The sequence below is a fragment of the Amblyraja radiata genome, chromosome 21, assembly GCF_010909765.2.
Source record: "Amblyraja radiata isolate CabotCenter1 chromosome 21, sAmbRad1.1.pri, whole genome shotgun sequence".
In the NCBI taxonomy this organism is placed as follows: Eukaryota; Metazoa; Chordata; class Chondrichthyes; order Rajiformes; family Rajidae; genus Amblyraja; species Amblyraja radiata.
This window is the reverse complement of record NC_045976.1, coordinates 17,811,870-17,832,425: the sequence shown is the minus strand read 5'-3', so window position 1 is coordinate 17,832,425 and position 20,556 is coordinate 17,811,870. Positions and strand designations below refer to the sequence as shown.

The window sequence follows — 20,556 nt, the reverse complement described above, 5'->3', positions numbered from 1 at the left end:
TCTTGTCTCGTTTGAGTGTAGTTTACAGTGGTTTTTTTAACTGGGTATGTGTGGGGGGGGGGGGGGGACTTTTAAAATATTTTCCCTTTACGGTGGACTCTGCCTTTTCTCTGTCGGGTCTCCGTTGTCGTTGGGGCCTAGCACCGTGGAGCAGCCTCCAACCGGAACGTCTTGGGGCTCCAGTCGCGGAGCCTGCGGACCTACTCACCATCGCGGACTGGCCAAGTTCGGAGCGGGAGGAGCTGTGGTGGCGCGCTGCTGCGGCCCGACCCCAGAGATTCGGAGGCTCCAGCCGCCGGCCCGGTGGACGGTGACATCGGGAGCCCGTGGGTCCCTGGTGGGAGACCGCTTGTCGGAGCTTCCGCAACGGCAACTTCTCCCGCCCGAGTTGCGGGGTTGAGGATGACCTGGAGCGGGGCCTTACATCGCCCAGCGCGGCTTTAACGGCTGCGGGACTTGCTAGCATGCACCGGGGGCTCCAACATCAAGACCCGGAGCGCTGCCTTGCATCGCCCAACGCGGCTTTAATGGCCTCGGGACTTATTTACCACCGCCCGCCGGGGGCTTTGACTTTGACATCGGGAGGGGAATGGGGAGTGCAGGGGAGAGATAAGACTTTGCCTTCCATCACAGTGAGGAGGAGATTCGCTGTGATGGATGTTTGTGTAAATTGTGTTGTGTCTTGTTTGTATGACTGCAGAAACTAAATTTCGTTAGAACTTCTGGGTTCAAATGACAACAAATAAAATCTAATCTAATCTAATCTAATTAATTAACCTACAAACCTGTACATCTTTGGAATGAGGGAGGTAACTGAAGATCTTCGAGAAAACCCACACAGGTCATGAATCTATGAATTTTGAAACATTAGAAGCGACGTTTGAAGTTGTAGTGAGACCACAAACGTTAGTGAGATTCTCACCATTCCTTGTTGGTTGAAAACATCACCCCTTATATTATCAACTGGAATACAGTGGCTGGCATGTCCATAGCAGAAGCAGCTTCCTCGAACAACCATCTCATACAGAGCATAATAATACTTTTCATCCGGTCTAGCTTGCCTTCGCCGCAATCGTGTATCACCCAGAGTGTGCAGTTGGGTGAAATTTATCCGCAGATTGGTAAATGATATTTGAGCTGAGGAAGACACGAGACAGAAATTTAGCTTATGGCAAAGTGTGATGGAAACATTAAGGGTGTGAGGGCTAGCAACTGCTTGATTAGCACCCCATTGTTAACTATGTATTCAGAGGAAGGGCATCAGGGAAGCAAAGCACCGCTACACGAATCGTATCGAGGAGCATTTTAACAGCTCAGACTCTCGACGCGTGTGGCAGGGCATCAGAACCATCACCGGCTACAACAGCTCCACACACGCACAAAGCTCATCCCTCCCTGACGACCTGAACTGTTTCTTTGCCAGGTTTGATTGCGCCGACAGCAGTGACAACACACGGGCACAGCAGGGACCCTCACCACCGGTGCTGACTCTGAGCCCCCACGACGTGAGACGGACCCTGCAGCACATCAACCCCAACAAGGCCACCGGACCTGACGGAGTACCAGGGCGGGTTCTGAAGCACTGCGCAGGGGAGCTGACTGCGGTGCTCACGGACCTGTTTAACATATCCCTGCTGCAGGCCTCCGTCCCCACATGCCTCAAGACAGCCACAATCATCCCTGTGCCAAAACAATCAGCCATCAGGTCCCTCAATGACTATCGGCCAGTGGCGCTGACACCGGTGGTGATGAAGTGCTTCGAACGTCTGGTACTGGGACACTTGAAGAACAGCATCCCCCCCTCCTTAGACCACCACCAATTTGCCTATAGGGCAAACAGGTCGACGGAGGACGCAGTGTCACTGGCCCTCCACTCCACCCTGACACACCTTGACCAGCGGGACAGTTATGTGCGGATGCTATTCATAGATTATAGCTCCGCCTTTAACACCATCCACCCCCATAAACTAGTCACTAAGCTGGACCACCTGGGCCTCAACACACACCTGAGCAGCTGGGTCCTGGACTTTCTCACCGGCCGACCACAGACTGTGCGCATGGGGAGGCAGGTCTCCTCCAGCATCACCTTGAACATCGGTGCACCACAGGGCTGTGTGTTGAGCCCCTTCCTTTTCTCCCTCTACACTCTCGACTGCAAACCCACCCACGAGGCCAACACCATATTTAAGTTTGCAGATGACACCATCGTGGTAGGCAGGATCACGAGTAACGACGAGGCCGCCTACAGGACAGAGGTAGAGAACCTGGTGAGCTGGAGCCGTGAGAACAACCTGATCCTCAACGCAAAAAAAACAAAGGAGATGATCCTGGACTTCAGGAGGAGACCGAAGACCTTCGTCCATCAGCCCATCACCATTAACGGCGAGACAGTGGAGGCTGTGCAGAACATCAGGTACCTCGGGGTCAACATCAGCCACGACCTGACCTGGACCGTCAACACCACGGCGACGGCCAAGAAAGGACTTCAAAGGCTTCACTTCCTGAGGTGCTTGAAGAGGGCACGTCTCCCACAACAGCTGCTGGTGAGCTTCTACAGGTCAGCCATTGAGTCAGTTCTTACATACTGCATCACAGTATGGTACTCTGGCTGTACCGCAGAGAACAGGAAAGCTCTCCAACGCGTCATCAAGACTGCTGAGAGGATCACTGGCACCCAGCTCCCCAGTCTGGAGGACATCTACCGGACCCGCTGCATCCGGAGGGTCAAGGGCATCATTAGAGACAGCACACACCCTGGACACTGTCTCTTCACCCTCCTGCCCTCAGGAAGACGATACAGGACACTGAGCGCCCGCACGACAAGACTGAAAAACAGCTTCTACCATAGAGCTGTGACACTACTGAACTCTATCCCCCTCCCACATTGATCCCCCCCCTCTCTCTCACACACCCGCCAATACTCCTGTATGTTTATGGTTATAGTTAAATTTTTTAATAGTTCTTTTTTTAAATTGTATTTTTATACTTATATTCCTGTGCAGCTGGAGGACTGCTCCAACAGAATTTCGTTGTCTTGTACAATGACAATAAAGATTATCTATCATCTATCTAACCCACCGATACACTACTGTTCACCGCCAATGGAATTGGGCAGATGCCGCATGAGAGCACTCACCATTAGGGATGTGAAGCAGGGAATCTTACTCATAGGAGTCCCTGGCTCATGATCGCACATTGCGGAGAAGGAGCATTCAGGTTAGCTATTGTAATGTTGACTTCTCTTGTCAGATACACGCAGTAGCCCAACCAAAACGGCAGCAAGGACACACCACTTTCTGAATGACCAAGCTGCCCACCCAAAATCCACCCCCTGCCACACCTGTTGCCAGTCTTCAGAAACCATATTGGTCTCATCAGCCACCTGGGAACCACAGAACCAGAGTAGAAACAAGTCTTCAGCAAGGCATTTGATAAAGTTCTGCATACATAGTACACATACATAGTGCACTGAAAATGTTATCATGGGTACATAGGGTGATCAAGAAGGCTTTTAGTAAATTGGCCTTCATCAGTCAAGATATTGAGTATAGAAGTTGGAAGGTTATGTTACAGTTGTACAAGACATTGGTGAGACCACACTTTGAGTGGCGTTCAGTTTTGTTCAACTTGCTATCGGAAGGATATTGCTGAACTACAAAGATTGCAGAGAAAATGTATGCATATGTTGCCAGGACTTGAGGCCCTGAACTATGGGGAAAGTTTGTGGAGGCTAGGACTTTGTTCCTTGGATCGAAGGAGGCTGAGGGGTGATCTTATAAAGGTGTGTAAGATCATGAGGGGAATGGATAGGGCAAATGCACAGTCTTTTACCCAGAGTACTGGAATCAACAACCAGAGGACATAGGTTTAACGTGAGAGGGGAAGGATTTAATGGAAACATGAGTGGCAAGTTTTAACACATAGGTTGGTGAGTAAATGGAATGAGCTGCCAGAGGAGGGAGTTGAAGCAGGTACTATAACTACAATTAAAAGACATTTGGACAGGTGCATGGGTAGGAACGATTTAGAAGGATATGGGCTAAACACGAGCATGTGGGACTAGTGTAGATGGGGCACGTTGGTCAGCATTGGGATGAAGGGCCTATTTTCATGCTGTATGACACGATGACTCTGTCATTATTGGTCTTGGGCAACAGTCTATGGAGACAATTTATACATCTTGTTTCGGCTCAAGGCACTTGAATTAATCTTAATAAATATATCAGTCAGATGGCCCCCATGAAGAAAGAATAGTTCAGGTTCATTCTTTGATGTTGCAAGCACTGCAAATATCCGTTTTGTTAAAACACTTGAGAATCGCTTACCTTGTATCTCGGGACTGTATGGATTATGGATTTCGAAATGTGGATCCAATGCTTTCAGAACAATCTGGAAATGCAACATTCTTTTAAACTAAGACTTAGTTCCACTGATTTGTACAGTGGCATTAATTTGTACAAAAGCATTGCAATTATAAAAGGTTAATCATTAAAATATCTGTATGAAAGATTTATGAACAGGGCAGTAAATTCTGAATTGGCTGTATTACATGAATGGGGAATGTTTTGTTTGGAAATCATTCCAAGTGCCAGAAATTACAAGCGACTGGTAAAGATAATTGCAAACTGGACAGGAATAGCTAAGTTATCCATGTACTAAAATTGTATCTGTCCATGAATCTGTAAAGGGCCTGTCCCACTTTCACGACCTAATTCACGACCTTTTTTACTCGTGGCCATTTTTCATCAGGCTAGAAAAACGCCCCAACCTACTTGATGCCACGAGTACCTACGACTAGCATCACGACCTACCTACGACCTCCTACGATTTTGTGACGACCATGCTGCGAGTATGAGTCAAAGGCAAACTCGGCAGAGGTCGTGAATTAGGTCATGAAAGTGGGACAGGCCCTTAATAATAACCCATTTGGATAATTAAGAAGACGATACAAACGGATGAAAACTTGGTGAGGAAATTAATTTTGACAGCTTACCTCTCCATCTGTAGAGGGTTCAAGGTCAGAGTATTTTGAATCACATATTATGTCACCCACTTTCTGCGCAGGGGCAGTATTGATGTTTGGGAAGGAGCGCACACAGTCATATGCAAAGTATCGTAGGGCTTTCCATGTTTGACCGTAATCTGATGATTTCTCCACGAGCATCGCTGCCGGACGAAAAGTCTGAGTGATGAAAGAGTAGATGGTCAGAATGTTTCATTGAAATAGAGCAACAGGTCTGTCAATTGACTTACTATCCCCATCAACATTTTTCACACGATCTCTGCGGAAGTTGAAATGAATACAGTGGGATTTCAAATTGTCGAATGTTTTTGCAAGGGAATCACTTTGGGAATGTTGTCCATGACTGATCTTCCTCTGGGATCTCTCCTGGTCTGGCAGTGGGAGGGATGTTGGGTGTTCTGTGCAGTAGGCCACCAAGTGGTGGGTCATTGAAGTTAGTGCATTGAGACTTAGTGCGGGACTCAGACTCATGAAGGTAATTTTGGCATTTGTGTTGCTATAGGGGAATGCGAAGGGAGAATAGAAAGCCAAGTCTTTCCCTCCAAAATCATGTTTCATATGGAAGAATTACCAGCCAGTAATCTTATTGCCCTGCATTGAATATCAGAATATGGACAACTAAGTTTTGTTCCTGTGAGTTAATTAGCTTGGTGCTTGGAATGGGTTCTGAGACTTGAATGAAGTGTGAGAAAAGATGGCCACTGATGTTGGGGCACACATGTTGTAATTCCATGACCACACACTCAAAATAAAGAGTTTTGCCACACACCGGGGTTAGGGCTAGGTTAGAACATTGTTTCAAGGTCAACGACAACTTGTTTTATAACATTACCAATGAACAACACTTGAGAGAAGCACCAGCAAACAAAGATTATGTGTCAAAATAGTGATTTCAGGAGCGGTGACCATGGACTTGGTCAAAGTAGTACATCTCATAGGTCGTTCCGGGTGGCCCAGCCGCTGAGAGGACTCTCCCGACGCCGGGGCAACAGCACCCGGCGAGAACAGCCAGGAACATCGGGCCTCCGTAGAGGCAATAGCGGAGGCCTCAATAGGCCTGACTTTGGGAGAACTGGGGATGGGGACTGGACATTGTGCCTTCCCCCACAGTGGTAACCATTGTGGGGGGATGATTTTTGTGTGTATGTGATTATTTTAGTTTGTGTCCAAGATGGCTGTCGGAAGGGAGAGTGGACGCTGGCGCGGTTTAGCTGCCGCTGCTCTCTCTTCACATTGTGTTTTTGATTTTTTTGTCTTTGGATCGAATTCTGTCTTTAATTTGTGTATTGGTGATGTCTTTATTATTTATTTTACTCCGATTATATGTTTTTTTACTCTTGTTAAATTCTGTAAGGTGTCCTTGAGACTTTTGAAAGGCGCCCACAAATAAAATTTATTATTATTATTATTATCTTAAGAAAGAGAGTCAGGTGCACAGACCTAAGGAGCACATTTGAGTGATGAAGGTGAAAGCAGCAGAAAGCAAGGGTGTCAATAATCAAGCAATTTAAAGCAACAGAACACAAGTAGGGCAGAAATCTAGGATTGTAGGGCTGAAAGTGTTTGTAGTTATAGTGTGAGTGAGGTCACTGGGACTCCAAAATAAGAATAAGGGCATTAAAAGAAAGATATTGGGATTTTGAATTTCTGAGTCAGCAATAAAAATGATATACAAAACTAGATAACATACAGACAGCAGATTACACATTTACTTAATGTAGATATGTAGGTGCATTGAGGAGGAATTAGAAGGAATTGATGATTTGTTATTATCATATGGGATATGGGCAATATTGATCAGCCTAACGGTTATCACCCATCCCCAATAATCTTTAAAAGGCAGTGGTGAGCTGCATCTAGTGAGGCACTTCAACTGTGCATTTGAGTAGGAAGTTCCACTTCAGAAATGGGTTTTGGCCCGAAACGTTGCCTATCTCCTTCGCTCCATAGATGCTGCTGCACCCGCTGAGTTTCCCCAGCATTTATGTGTACCTCAGAAATAATCAAAATTGGCCACAAAATGTAATTTAAATTGGCCCATCATTATCAGAGATGTGGGAAATAGCCACCGCTTTGTGTTGGTATATTGTTTAGATATTTTATCAATATCACTTTCCAGATACTCATAAATACTGTAACCAGTATGTTGCACTAACAATCTGCTTTGTCAAATGAAAGAGCTTACAGTGAAACTCAGAAGCAAACAGCAGATTCGAGAGAGATAAACTTTCTGGAAGATTCTCTATGTGAGCAATTGTCACATGACACAATCTTTAGAGAGGAATATGCACAATGTTACATAATCCATATATATTACAGATACGAAGAGGGTATTTTATGTCATTCTGGCACAGTTGACAAATAAATAATTAATAAATGGATGTATTAAAGATAAATAGATAAAGCAGCGTGGAGAAGCATCCTGCCTGATTACATATGAATACAGGTTTATCAACATAAGGAAAAGCTGCCTTTTCCAATAGCTTAATAGTTGAGTAGGAATAAACAACGTTTTCAAGTGTTACCTTGAAGGAAAGAATCAGATGACTGAATTGAAAAAGTGTCTCCAGGTCCAGCTGGATACTAACATGGTGAACACCTACAACAGCAGAGAAAATCATTGGAATTCAGAAACATGACAGGCTGTAAATTGTTAATCTGTACAGACAAGAATAATAGCTGGAAGCAGCTGTAACAGCCAACATATGATTATCTTGCTTTGAATTATGTTCTTCTTTCTGTTATTTCAAGTATTAACCTGTTTAATTGACCATTTTCAGAGGTTCTTCCTTTCTCTCTCGGTGATAGCTCCCATATTCCCTAATTCTTTCCCAATTCCTCTCACCAAATTCATTTCAGCATATTTTTGATTATTTCGCCCTTACACTTCCTGAAGATTTTTCCCAACATCTCTTTGACCTGGGACCTTCTCGTTCCAGCTACAGTAAGTTCAATGTCATTTTGTATCGATTTAATGGACCTGCTTTGCTCAGACACTTCAGGTAATTAAGTGTAACGTGTAAAGTGTAAAACACATTGGTTTGTGACTGCTCACATACAAGAGCAACTAGACAAAGCTTATGCACCTCTTTCCATCAGATCATTTATGCTTGATTAAGATTTTAAAACCAAGCTTATAAAAGTGATTCCAAACACCATTATTTCAGGATTTGAGCTCATTCACTATGAATTAATAGCCTAATAACTGGCTGTCATCCTCCAGCATTCAATTGAAAGAATCTAAGTAGATTTAAAAAATCATATATGTTCAATTTTTTTTTACATTTTCTTTCCTGTTCTCGTGTTCATGGGTTTCTGTTGAGATAATTACTTTATTGTGAAGTTTATTTTTCTTATCTTTTCTTTCATTTGCTTATTTACATTTAATTAAGTAAAACATGCTGGTGTCCCATTATTCTCTGCTTTACATTATTTGACAAAGTTAAGATCCACCTAATTACTTTTCAGGTTTAATGTTTATTTCCAATAAATATTGCTGAATACGTCCCCAACAAGAATTAAATGCCCACAAGCTTATTTGGTGTGAATGTCAAGTTTCAGCTATCAATAGTTATATCTATCTGCATCTAGGGTGACTTCATAAACAACTTGACAATGTCAGGTAGCATTTCAGACTTGGTGATTGTTGCTTAATGCAGATGCCTGCCTTACTGCTCAGAAAATAAAGATCAAAAGTTAGATGTTGTGTTGATTTGAAGTTTTAAATGTAAAATGTGGTGCTTTTTAAAAAATAATAATAAAGTAGTATTTTTTTTAATATTGTTGAAGGCCAAATGATGAACTTTGCATTGAACCTTAGTCTCTGTACTTTCTCTTTCTGCAAACATACCATTTTTTGACTGCCACCATTTCTTTTTCCGATCAGGTTCAAAAGCTGTGATCACATTTTCAATGCGATGGCTGAAGGTGGAGCTGACAGGATTGAAAGGTAATCTTGAATCGCATGTAAAACACTTTTTATCATCCTAATTTTGGGGGAAAAAAGGAGATTATTCAGTCTCTCTTAAACCAGTGCATGGTCTCATTTTGTGCACATTGATAAACAATTTTAATTAAAGCTTTGCTATCTGATCTGCTGAACTATCTTGATCTGTAAAAATCCAGGCAGTGGCTATGGAATTGATAACCACCACAGGTTCAGGTTCAGATTACTGACGAAGACTTCTTTCTGACTCTTAGCAGCATTGTATTTGTAAGGCAGTGTTCCCAGAACAGGTGTAAACCACCTCAACAAATGTCCTCGAATCAGAACGGGTGGACCTTGTTAAGATAATAAAGTTGTTTTCTTTGTTGACTTTTGTTGGAATCATGGCCTCTACTTCATGCTGGATTTCCTCATCTTCTCACCACACTGCAACACTTCACATTTCTCAGAGGCAAATTTGATCTGATACCATACCACCCATTAGTACACTTGTAACACTTTAGTAATCCAGAAACTACAGTTGCCAGTAACCTGAAATAATAACAAGAAATTCTGCAATCACTCAAAGCTCCGACAGCATCTGTGTATAAAGTACTAGAATTAATCTTTTGGTCAAAAACCCTTCACCAGACTCTTTTGAAGTTCAATACTATCCTCCACATAGTTTATTGTGCATCAAAGTCTATGTCATATGGAAATTTGGAAATTGTGCCCTCTTGCTCCCTGTCCTGCCACAAATTCCAGCTTCAAACTTGACGACAAGCCTTTATATGGCACCTTATCGAATGCCTTTCCTTCATCAATCCCCCCTGTAACAAGAAGAAAAAATCAGTTCAATTAGACACAATTTATCTTTAGCAAAAAACCCACAAAATGCTGATGTAACTTGTCAGGTCACTCAGCATCTCTGGAAGACATGGATAGAAGATGTTTCAGGTTGGAACCCTTCATGCTGTTTTCTCCAATCATCCAAATTGGGCCAAGAAGTTAATTCTGTCTTTGAGAGACATATGAGCAGCATGGGAGTGACACAAAACTGACCCCATTGACTTTACATTGAAGAATCCTGTCACCAATAATCTAACCAAACATTATGTGTTTGGATTAGTTGGTTTGTGACCTTCATAAATCATCAAGAGGTTGATGCGTGTATTATTGCATCTGAGAAATATGATTTCAGATCTGTTATTTAAAAACAAACCATTTTCCATTATAATCATTATTTTGAGTTTGTTCACATACTGTAACAGCAAACCTATGAAAATAAAGTGACCAGCTTTATTTTATTTCTTTTCAGCCGTTACTTCCTGCAAAAATGTTCATGATTGGCTGGATCTGACAGTTAATTTACATAGCTCAGTGGAACAGCAATAAATTAATATGGTTTATTACATCTTCTAGGCCAGGGCGATCTTTTCGGCGACTGACGTATAAGGTCACCGAAAAATGTGCGGCGTGATGTGGCGGTGACGTGGCGTTACGCGGCGTGATGACGTAATGATGCGCGGTGTTTTTTCAAGTGTCGCAAAAAATTTTTTGTCGCCGCTGGACTTTGAAATGTTCAAAATCTTTTGGCGACACTGATATGACGCCGGCAGTTGCCGAAAAAAATCGCCAAGTGGGACAGGCCCTTCTCTTCCAGAAAGAAACTCTAATCTGCATTGACAGTTTCTTCCCAGCTGTTATCTGTTACAACTGGATCATCCTAACACAACCAGAGAGCAGTGCAGAACTACTATCTACCTCTTTGATGTCCTTCGGACTATCCTTGATCGGACTTTGCTGACTTAACCTTGTACAATACGCTATTCCCTGATCATGTATTTATACGCAGCACACAACAAAAAGCTTTGCACTGTACACAGTGACAATACACGTGACAATAAACTAAACTAAACTGAACACGGCATCCAGTGGCGGACTGGGTCTAAAAATATTGGTTGCCAGGAGACAAAGGGGGCCCACCCACAATTACAATGCTATCACTTCATCAGGGGCCCACTTGCCATCACTTGCTATCACTTCATCAGGGGCCCACTTGCCATCGGGCAAGCTGACACCCTGGCCAGTCCGCCACTGATGTCATCACAGTGCTGCAACGACTGTGGTGCATTCTGATTCTACAATGCATCTTAAAGTACAAAAGACTTTTGATTCTACAACATGCTCAGGGCATTAAATTCATCTGATCACTGATGTGACAATTAGTGACACAATCAGTATTAATTTTCACTAATGCTGAAGCTATGGAATGCAGCTACTGAATATAATCACTAAATGATTCATGATCGACATAACCTTTTAATTGAAGATAGACACAAAAAGCTGGGGTAACTCAGCAGGACAGGCAGCATCTCTGGAGAGAAGGAATGGGTGACGTTTCGGATCAAGACTCTTCTTCAGACTAGTTAGGGATAAGGGAAACTTGAGATATAGACGATGATGTAGAGAGATTAAAAAAATGAATGAAAGATATGCAAAATCACAGTTTAAGTCGTCAAATGTTCAAATATCCCTTACTGAGTAAAATAAAATTCCATTCAAATTTGCAGGAAGTAGTTATAGTTTGAAAATATGAGTTCCTTTTATCTCAATGTGGACTTGTGCCAGTATGCTGCATATCTTGGCTTGTTAGGAGTCTGTCTGTTCAGGAGCCTCCATTACTATAACATACTTCTTAATAAAGACATGAACTAACGTGCAGGGATAACAAAAAAGGCACAAAAATCTAAATTGAGCATGCAGTTAGGAATTTGTTATTGAACATTGCCTTATTAATGATAGCTTATAGAATATTTGTTTTACATCCGAAAGACCTCCGTCAATTGCTCTTCCTGCCATACAATATCTTGCATGGGCAGAAAAGTTGGAAATATTTTTAAACCACAAAAAAAGGCTCTTCTTCGGTACCTTTATTCTAATATTTGTAACTTTAATGCTCAACAACCTGTTCCTGCACGATTATTACCAAATTATGTTGGCAGAATATTCTTCAATTTTGGAACTGAAAAAATGTAGCATGTTTTGACCTGTCTGCTTGGTCTCTTTGATTATATTCAGTAGATCATGCTGCACCATGATTATAAGCAGCAGGTAACATTTCATCGATACTGCGTTGCATGATATTTAACATTCTATTTAATTTGATGTAAGTAAGCGTTGAAAGAAACATGGAAGGTGGATCTAAGTAAAACAAGTGGCCATGTTCTGGCAATTACTCCATTTAATGTGCTATATTTTTTTAAGCACGCACAGAGATCAAGCAAATAAATTGCCTGAGAACCTGGAAACATCAGTCATAGGAAATGTTCAGTGGAGCTGGCTCGATGCCTTGAGTTGGGGGCTTTTTGATGTCATTATTTATAAATAGAATGGGGATTTCCTTTCTGTTTTATGAGTTTCTGAACTCTGCTTTCCAAAATCTGACTTCAGGTACCACTAAAGTATCAGTCGATATTCTAACAACCCTGGAGGTCACCTGACTCTTGAAACAATGACAAGAGCCCAAGTTCAATAGCGGCCTGACAAGAAAAGAGTACAAATTCTCATCCAAGCGTCAGTCCATGTGGTTCTTCAATAGACCGCAGAGCACTGTTGTGCACAGCTCAGGGCCATGCCGACTACCTGTTTCTGTTCATTCCCCAAGATTGTACAGCAGTAGGATGTTTCTGAAGCTTTAGCCACTGCTGCTGAACGTATTAAAGTGTACAGAGGCACATTAGAATGTCCTCCTCTTTGTACATCCAACTAACACTGAAAATGATACTCAAGTAATTTGAGCTGGGCCATTATCATCTGCATCAATGAATAATCAATCATAACGAAGATACAAGGAACTGCAGATTCTGGAACCCTGAGCAAAACATAAAGTGCTGAAGAAACAGCAGTACCTGTGGAGGGAATGGATATATGACGTTTTGGTCAAGATCCTACTTCAATCTGATTGTTTTGGGTGGGGGTGGGGGTGGGGGTGGGGGTTATAGATGCTTCCTGAACTGGGAAGCTCATAGCTATCTCTGTTTTAGCTTTTGATTTTCAGCACTCTTTTTCCAAAACCAGCCTTATCCCCATCCTCTCCAGACAATTGTGAGATGTTCAGGTCTCATGCAAAATGTTGCTTCTGCACTTCATCCTATACAACTGAATCAATTTATACATCCAAAAAGTGCCTGTGTTGAGTGAAATATATTATTCATATTATTTACAATATTTTACCAGATTCAAAGATATTCAGCATTCCCCCTCTCTGCCTTTACTGCAGCTGACTTAAGGGCCTGTCCCACTGAGGCAACTTCTCAGCGGACTGCCTGCGACCTTCAAGCACTCGCCTGAAAAACCCCGAACTGGAACGGCGACCGTCATACACACACACACAAACACATCACAAAGGTGGGGGCCAGGGAAAGTGGGGTAGCGCTGTTGGAAATTCACACGGTGCAAAGCCAAGGTGATACAGACACACACCGCGATGAACAGGAAAGTACAGTGTACGGTCAGTCCTTTAAAAGAGCAGGGGGGGGGGGGGAGGGGGTATAAGGGGAGAGAAGTTGGGAGTGGGAGAAGGAGTGGAGACACTTTTAAGAAACCAGACAACTTTTAATAAGCCAGAGATACCCAGCTGTTAAGTTTAGCGGGCGTTTAACATTACCGGTCGGTTTTCCTTGGTTCTGAAAACTCGTGTTTACGTTTTTTCCCCCCCAATGAGCCAATGAAAATGCCCGATCAGCAAAGATTAACAAAAACTACCTACGGCTACCTCGACTACCTACAACGACATGGCGACCCCACTACCACTGCACCTACGACTACAAGAGTATCGATTTTCTCCATGGCGACTGATGTTTGGTCGCTGAAATTTTTTTAAACATGATGAAAAATTTGGTGCGACGATACTGAGGCTGCGACTTGTTCCCAGAATGCGGGAACTCCTTGCGACCATGAAGGAGACTCAACAGAGACCACAAGTGACCATGTGGCGACCATGTGACGATCATGAGGCGAGCGCAGAGTCTCCTGCACTCGCCTAAAAAGTCGCCAATCCTGCTTAAAAGGTTCAGGCAGCATATCTGGACATGGAATTATAGAACTTTGAACAATACAGGGCCGTTCAGCCCACAATGTCTGTGCCAAACATGATGCCAAGACCAAATCTAACCAACCATTGCCAAAATGTTGATATGTCACATAGTCTCGACATTAATATTGTAGAGTAAGGTGGAATAACAATGGATTTTTTTTCTCTCTTAAGCAAGAACTAACCTGTAAGTGACTTAGGATGCAATATGTTTCAGGTCCATTCTGGCCACAGGTGGAGGAGGCAGAGAGCCGACTGTTGCGACCCATAAGCAAGTCTCCAAGAGGTGGATAACATGAGCCAACATTGCAATCGTCTTGAGAGTAAGCAAAGCTTATCAACACTGTAACAGAGATATGGATAAAATAAATTAAACTTGCTGTTTGCCTGATTCCTAATCACGTTGTAAATCAATGTCCAAATAAATGGATACATCAAGTTATTCCTCGTGCCACAGTCTGATTTTACATTTCCCTGGAGAAGTTCTCCTCCAATGTTAGCAGTCACTTTTTAGATTTGTATCTATGTTTTCAACCCCCTCTGTAGCCTTCCCCCTCTCTGTCTTTACTGCAACTCACTTACATTATTGGCAATCCTGCTTAAAATGGCAGAAAATGCAGGAGCAACTCAGTGGTTCAGGCAGCATTTCCAGAGCACATGGATAGGTGACGTTTCAGGTCGGCACCCTTCTTGGCAGACCTGCAATTTTTGAAAGTTGTGAATCCTCAATCCTCAAGGATGTGGACTCATAAAACTAAATGATCATCCCACCAACAATGAGCAGGAATTGGTTGCTCTTACTCCTTGATGTTCTGTTTAAAATTGTAAGTAGGCACATTGGCACTGGATTGGATTTTTAAATATATTTTGATGTAACTTGACCCAAACCAACAGTTTGGGTTAAATTACATGTCTAAAGTTTCTGCCGAAAGTTTCTAATGCTACATACACTAAGACATCATTCAGGGCAGAGTGGATTACCCACTAATTAAATCTGAATGACAAGTTTCACAAAGCAAAGAGTTAGGCAAGCAGCCTACACAATAAAACATGGCCCAGCTTGTTAAGAACACAGCTATTTTCCAGTCACCAAACGATTAATGTAGGATTGTGAAAATTCTCTTAACTTAATTCTCTTAACTGCATTACTGTCTCAGAAAATAATCAGCTTTGTTTGGAGTTCTGTAGTGCCATGTTAAGTTAACTGATCATATTAGAATAATTTTACTAGCATGAAACAATGACTCTCGCCAGTTAGACGTGTGAGTCTGGAACAGGAATTAACACATTACCAACAGTTGGCTTGTGATCTGTTTCTGCCTGCTGTGGAAACTACATGGTGACATTCTGAATCCTACAACAGAAATGTAAACTTTAAAGTCTGTAATTTTTTTATGATGTTACAACAGTGTTTGCACCACAAAACACATAATTGGCTAAAAAGCTATTTGGAGCAATATAAAAGTAGTAAAAACATTATATGGCCCCAAGTGTTTTTTTTCCCCTACTTTGACACCATTGGATAGAGGGGGCCTAAACTTTATTTCGAGCAATAAAACAAAGGATCCTGCAGCTGAATGTTGGCTTAATCCAGAGGAGCAACGTGCAGAATTCGGAATGGCTCAGTAGCTACTAAGAAGCATTCACTTTGGACTTTAGGGCAGGATTTTTGTTCTTCCTCATACTTAGTTTTTTAGTGTCGAACTTTAAATGATGTCAACAATAGTGTAACATGCAGATTTGTTTACAGTGAGATTTTCAACCTTAGAAGCCTTGAAACAGTTCCTGTGTATTTAGAGAATAACCAGGTTTTACTGATTCCTGAAACCTTGATACGTAAGGAGCCAAGTTGCAAACTGCTTTTCCTCAGGCTTGGATCTCCCTCAACCTCAAAATTAATCACCAATGTGTAACCTGACTGCTTTGTCCATTGAGGTAGCTCTCAGTTTCTTGGCCTGATCGCTGCTCCATCTCAATGGTCACATGAGGGAGGCCATCCAAACTGCATCGTCAAGGAGAGGAATATTTTGTCTAATGTGTCCTTCAGGTTGAGTTTTAGATGAATAAAACAATATTTGAGCTATGAAGGAATGTGGTTCAATGTCTGTAAACGTTATTTTTAAATACATGAGAGGGTGTTTGGCACCACCGATTTTCTGGCACACTTGGTCTCAGCCGTTCTGGATTATCTGTTTTCCTCGTGGAGTCGATCAATACTGGAACAGTCCACCAAGGCCACCAGGGGACCTGCAAAGTCGGCTTTGGAACTCGGTTATGTGAACAGATCTCCCGGCTCAGGCCTGGTCGAAGTTCCATATCCCTGGCTGTAGGGGGCATATTCGACCCGCCGATCAACCGCGGAAATCCCGATGAAGTTGAGATCGGCCGCCTCACGTGGCCAAAGTGTTTTTTTTTTGGGGGGGGGGGGGGGGTGGGGTGGGGCGGGGGGGGGGGGGGGGGCGGGTCTTCTGGCGGGCAATTTCAAGTGTGCTATCATAATTTAGTCTGGATTAAAGGAGATGCAAAACATACATTTCTGAGATGCAGATTCACTGTAGATCACAAACTGATTATTGAAAATCACTTGTTTAATAAAGAACTGCAGATACTGGAAAAATCGAAGGCAGACAAAAAAGCTGGAGAAACTCAGCGGGTGAGGTAGCATCTATGGAGCGAAGGAATAGGCGACATTTTGGGCCGATACCCTTCTTCAGACTTCAGACTTAAAATCACTTAAGCCCCTGTCCCACTTACGTGTCCTTGTCACGCTAATTACGCGACTTTGGGGTCACGTTGAGCCACGACGGTCCCGCGAAGGTCACGCGCGACTTCATTCGACCGCATAGCCGTCTGGAGCGCGTGATGTTATTTGAAGATGGACACAAAATGCAGGAGTAACTCAGCGGGACCGGCAGTGTCTCCGGAAAGAAAGAATGGATGATGTTTCGTGTCGAGACCCTTCTTCAGTTTGAAAGAAGGATCTTGACCCAAAACGTCACCCATTGCTTCTCTCCAGAGATGCTGCTGGTCCCGCTGAGTTACTCCTGCATTTTGTGTCTATCTTCAATTTTCTTGGCCCCGTTCTGGGAGTAGAAGTGGGGACAGCTCCGGACCGCAACGGCCGTGAGCCCCAGGCCGAGTTCAGCGATCGTTTGCCTGCTTCTGCTGCTGTTGAAGGTGGGACGTTGCGTCGCGCCAGGGTCTTGGGCCTGTCCCACTATGGCCGTCAGTTCCGCGACAGGAAGTTGGCGCGCAAAGTTTTCGTTCGCTACAAAAATTTCGGAGCCCCGCGCGATGTCGCGCACAACTACATACCCCTCCATGCTTCTCATTGGGACCGGCCCCGCACGGCCATACGATGCCCGTGCACCTCAACACGACGACGAGGTCGCGTAATTTGCGTGCCAAGGACACGTAAGTGGGACAGGCCCTTTAGTCTTTTCAACTGTACTCACCAAGCAGAGCCACAGCCTCCAGCCTCATCCTGTAGAATGTAATCAGCAACACTGCTATTACTTCTGAAAGAAAGTTATGAAACTGAACAGCATTTTTCAAAAAGAGTCATGCCATATTTCATAGGCGAGAAATACTTGAATATGCAAATTATACCTGTGTTCAGGCATGTACGAAATACACAGTTTAGTTGTGCGTGATGGAGAATCCTAAATGTGGTGGAATTGAACTGATGGTTTGGTGCAGAAAACACAGTGGTTACCTCCATAACTGTAATGGGAACTGAAATTACCTGCAAGCTTTGATAAAAGCCTATCCTGACAGTGTGGTGCACTGTTCGCTGCTGTCAATGTCACTGCACTCTAAAGCTGGACTTCTCATGTTGTTAATTAGTGGAATGAGAATTGCCTAGAGTTTCCTAGGTAAGGTCTGCTTCAGTGGGTGGGCAAGTGGGAAGTACTGGCAGTCAACTATTTACAGATGAAATTCTGGGCAAATACTTGCTGCCAGTTGAGGGAATTAGATGAAAGCAAATGCAGTAAACCAGCTTTTTGAAATAAAACCCAAATAAATCTCAGCATATTATTTGGAAGTTATGACAATATCACCTCCTCTTTATTTCTCTTCCCTATCCTTTCTCCCTCCTTTCCTTGCTTCACATCCTGTCTTCTCTGAAGGTGGCATTCCTGCCTTTAAATCATCTCAGTCCAGAGATTTCAGTGTAAAATCTATCCTGACATTCCAGCCTTTTATTGAGCACCTTCAGAGTTGCCGTTTTTGGCAATTTCCAATGGAGAGCAGAAACATTATTTTGGTATTCAAGCCAATGTTTATCCAGCAACTAATTAAAAAAAAAAGGGTTTTCTGATGATTATCATTATGCTGTTTGTATGCATTGTTGCTGTTAGCTGGTGAATTCCCTGCAGCATCTTATTATATATTATTGCCGCATCACTGTCAAAAGATTTCCTTTGCCAGAAAGAGCTTTGAAGATGGTTAAATGCAAAGGAGGATGTACAATGTTGAGTTGTGGTGACACTGCCTAACAGAGCCAACAACTCTGGACGGCACAGTGGCGCGGTGATAGAGTTGCTGTCTTACAGCGCCAGAGACCCAAGTTTGATTCTGACTACGGGCGCTGTCTGTACGGAGTTTGTACGTTCTCCCCATGGCCTGTGTGGGTTTTCTCCGGGATCTCCGGTTTCGTCCCACATCCCAAATATGTGTGGGCTGGTTGTACAATTGACCACTGTAAATTGCCCCTGGTACATAACTGAGTGGTGGAATCTTGTAGGAGAGTGGGGACAATAAGTAATGGGATTACCACAATAACTGGCACATGCTTGATGGATTGAATGTAGATTGTCATTTGAAAATGTGGAAAGATTTCATTTTTGGCACAATAAACCCCCTCTCTATTTTTGCCAAGAAAGTCCCCTTATGCTTTGCTTATTTGTAAATATTGAGTTTAAATATACTAAATTCAAATATAGAAGAATCACTCAATTATTACTTTTCTCTACTGTATTGCAATGTTGGAATTCCCTGTTTTCCACCACAATTATTAAAGGATTGATTTGTTTGTGTCCAATCCTCAAATTCATATTGTTTAAAACACTTACATCAGAAAGACTAGCAGGGAGAAGACAAATGCTAACTATGATCTTCTCAAGCGCAAATTACTGTGATTTCAGCAAGGTCAACATCTCGTACAATTATTAAGATAAGGGTGGGATTGATTACTTGCATTACTCAATATATTGGCCAAAGTAAGATCAAAAATGCAATCTGAGGGAATTGAACTAGATTAGTCGATAAGCAGTTTTAACTTCCCAGTTTTGTGATTTTTGCAGGAGGAACATGGTGAAAATCAGTCTGTCAAATTTTGCAAGTATTGTAAAATTCATTCCGGGGTGTAGGAACTCCCCTAAATAATGCTAAATACGTATATTTTTTTACCAACATGACATAGCTAATCAGCCTTCTCTCTATATAGGAGAAAATATATCTTTAATTTATATTGCAATCTAAACTCAAAATTAAGGGTTGGATATGTTTTATACTGTAAATACTAATCTATACAGTTTGCACGAAGAAGCACGGACATTTTAAAGCTAAAACTGCTATTGCAACGTTTTCGTAGTGAATGTTTGGTGGAGTCAATTTCAATAAAGGAATAAATATTTCAGCATGCTGTTCTTGCGTTTTAATTTTGAATCTTATTTTTCGAACAAATGCATCTTTTGCTCTGCGTTGCTGCTATCTACGAAGAGCAACAGGATTTTTATGTAACTTGAGCTCCATGAGTAAGTAGCCAGCCAGCTGTTCAACATCCAAACAGTGATTATGGCAGCAATTCAGACCACCTATGCAATTTTACAAAGTTTCATAACAACTACGAATTTATAGCACAAAAATATTTGATTTGCCATTATTCCATTATATAGAGAAATGCTAGCAAATTTAAGTGATTATTTTGATTTGAGTTATTAAATGTACCTTGTATGAAATAAATAGAAATATGCAAGTACAGTTTGAGAAAGAGCACGAAACAAAATATTCACAAAAATGTTCAGAAACATCCATTTAATTTAAAGAGGCTAAAAAATACATATTTTTTTTGCCTACCTTGCTTTTTCTGAGCTCTTGTAAAGCATATGGCTTAACCAGGAGAATGATGTACAACAAGTAAAAGCACACCTGAGATGCATTCAATTAAAACATAAAATGCTGCCCTCGGGCAACTGGGTGGGGAGGTAAAGGTATTTGATATCAGAATGTGGACGTGAAGAATTCTGCTGCATGCTGTCTCTTGTGGTGGTAGTTGCCAGCAACGCATAGGAACTTTTAATTATACATTTTAGATCAGCTATTTATTCATAAAACTAAAGCAATGAATTCACCATGAATTTCTTTTGGTTTCTGTATCAAAAACAATAATTTTGTGTTGCATTTTGTGGGAGGGTCAGCAAACAGAATTTGATAAGAGCCTTGATAATGCAATATTAAAGCAGATGAGCTAAAACTTGTTGAAAGTGATAGGTTTTAAGAGTTGTCATA

The 20,556-nt window shown here is 42.3% G+C and overlaps 1 protein-coding gene and 1 long non-coding RNA gene across 3 annotated transcripts in view; one reads left to right on the top strand and one right to left on the bottom strand.

Moving 5' to 3' along the window:
- LOC116985147 (laminin subunit beta-4-like) overlaps nt 1-20,227 on the bottom strand; it is a 71,652-nt gene extending 51,425 nt beyond the window's left edge. The window contains exons 1-8 of one of the 2 annotated variants that reach the window (XM_033039667.1): nt 20,125-20,227; nt 17,499-17,561; nt 14,229-14,386; nt 8,874-9,009; nt 7,549-7,622; nt 4,994-5,182; nt 4,326-4,389; nt 923-1,137 (exon numbers count right to left, since the gene is read on the bottom strand). In XM_033039667.1, the coding sequence (XP_032895558.1) occupies nt 923-1,137; nt 4,326-4,389; nt 4,994-5,182; nt 7,549-7,622; nt 8,874-9,009; nt 14,229-14,386; nt 17,499-17,526 (864 nt within the window). In that variant the 5' untranslated portion in view covers nt 17,527-17,561; nt 20,125-20,227. The remainder of the gene's footprint in view (nt 1-922; nt 1,138-4,325; nt 4,390-4,993; nt 5,183-7,548; nt 7,623-8,873; nt 9,010-14,228; nt 14,387-17,498; nt 17,562-20,124) is intronic. The other variant, XM_033039668.1, reaches the window with a different exon arrangement.
- Nucleotides 7,807-14,343, top strand: LOC116985151. The gene is made up of 3 exons (XR_004415214.1): nt 7,807-7,967; nt 8,910-8,972; nt 14,261-14,343. It is a non-coding gene; the product is annotated as an uncharacterized LOC116985151 (long non-coding RNA).
- Nucleotides 20,228-20,556: the final 329 nt, after the last annotated feature.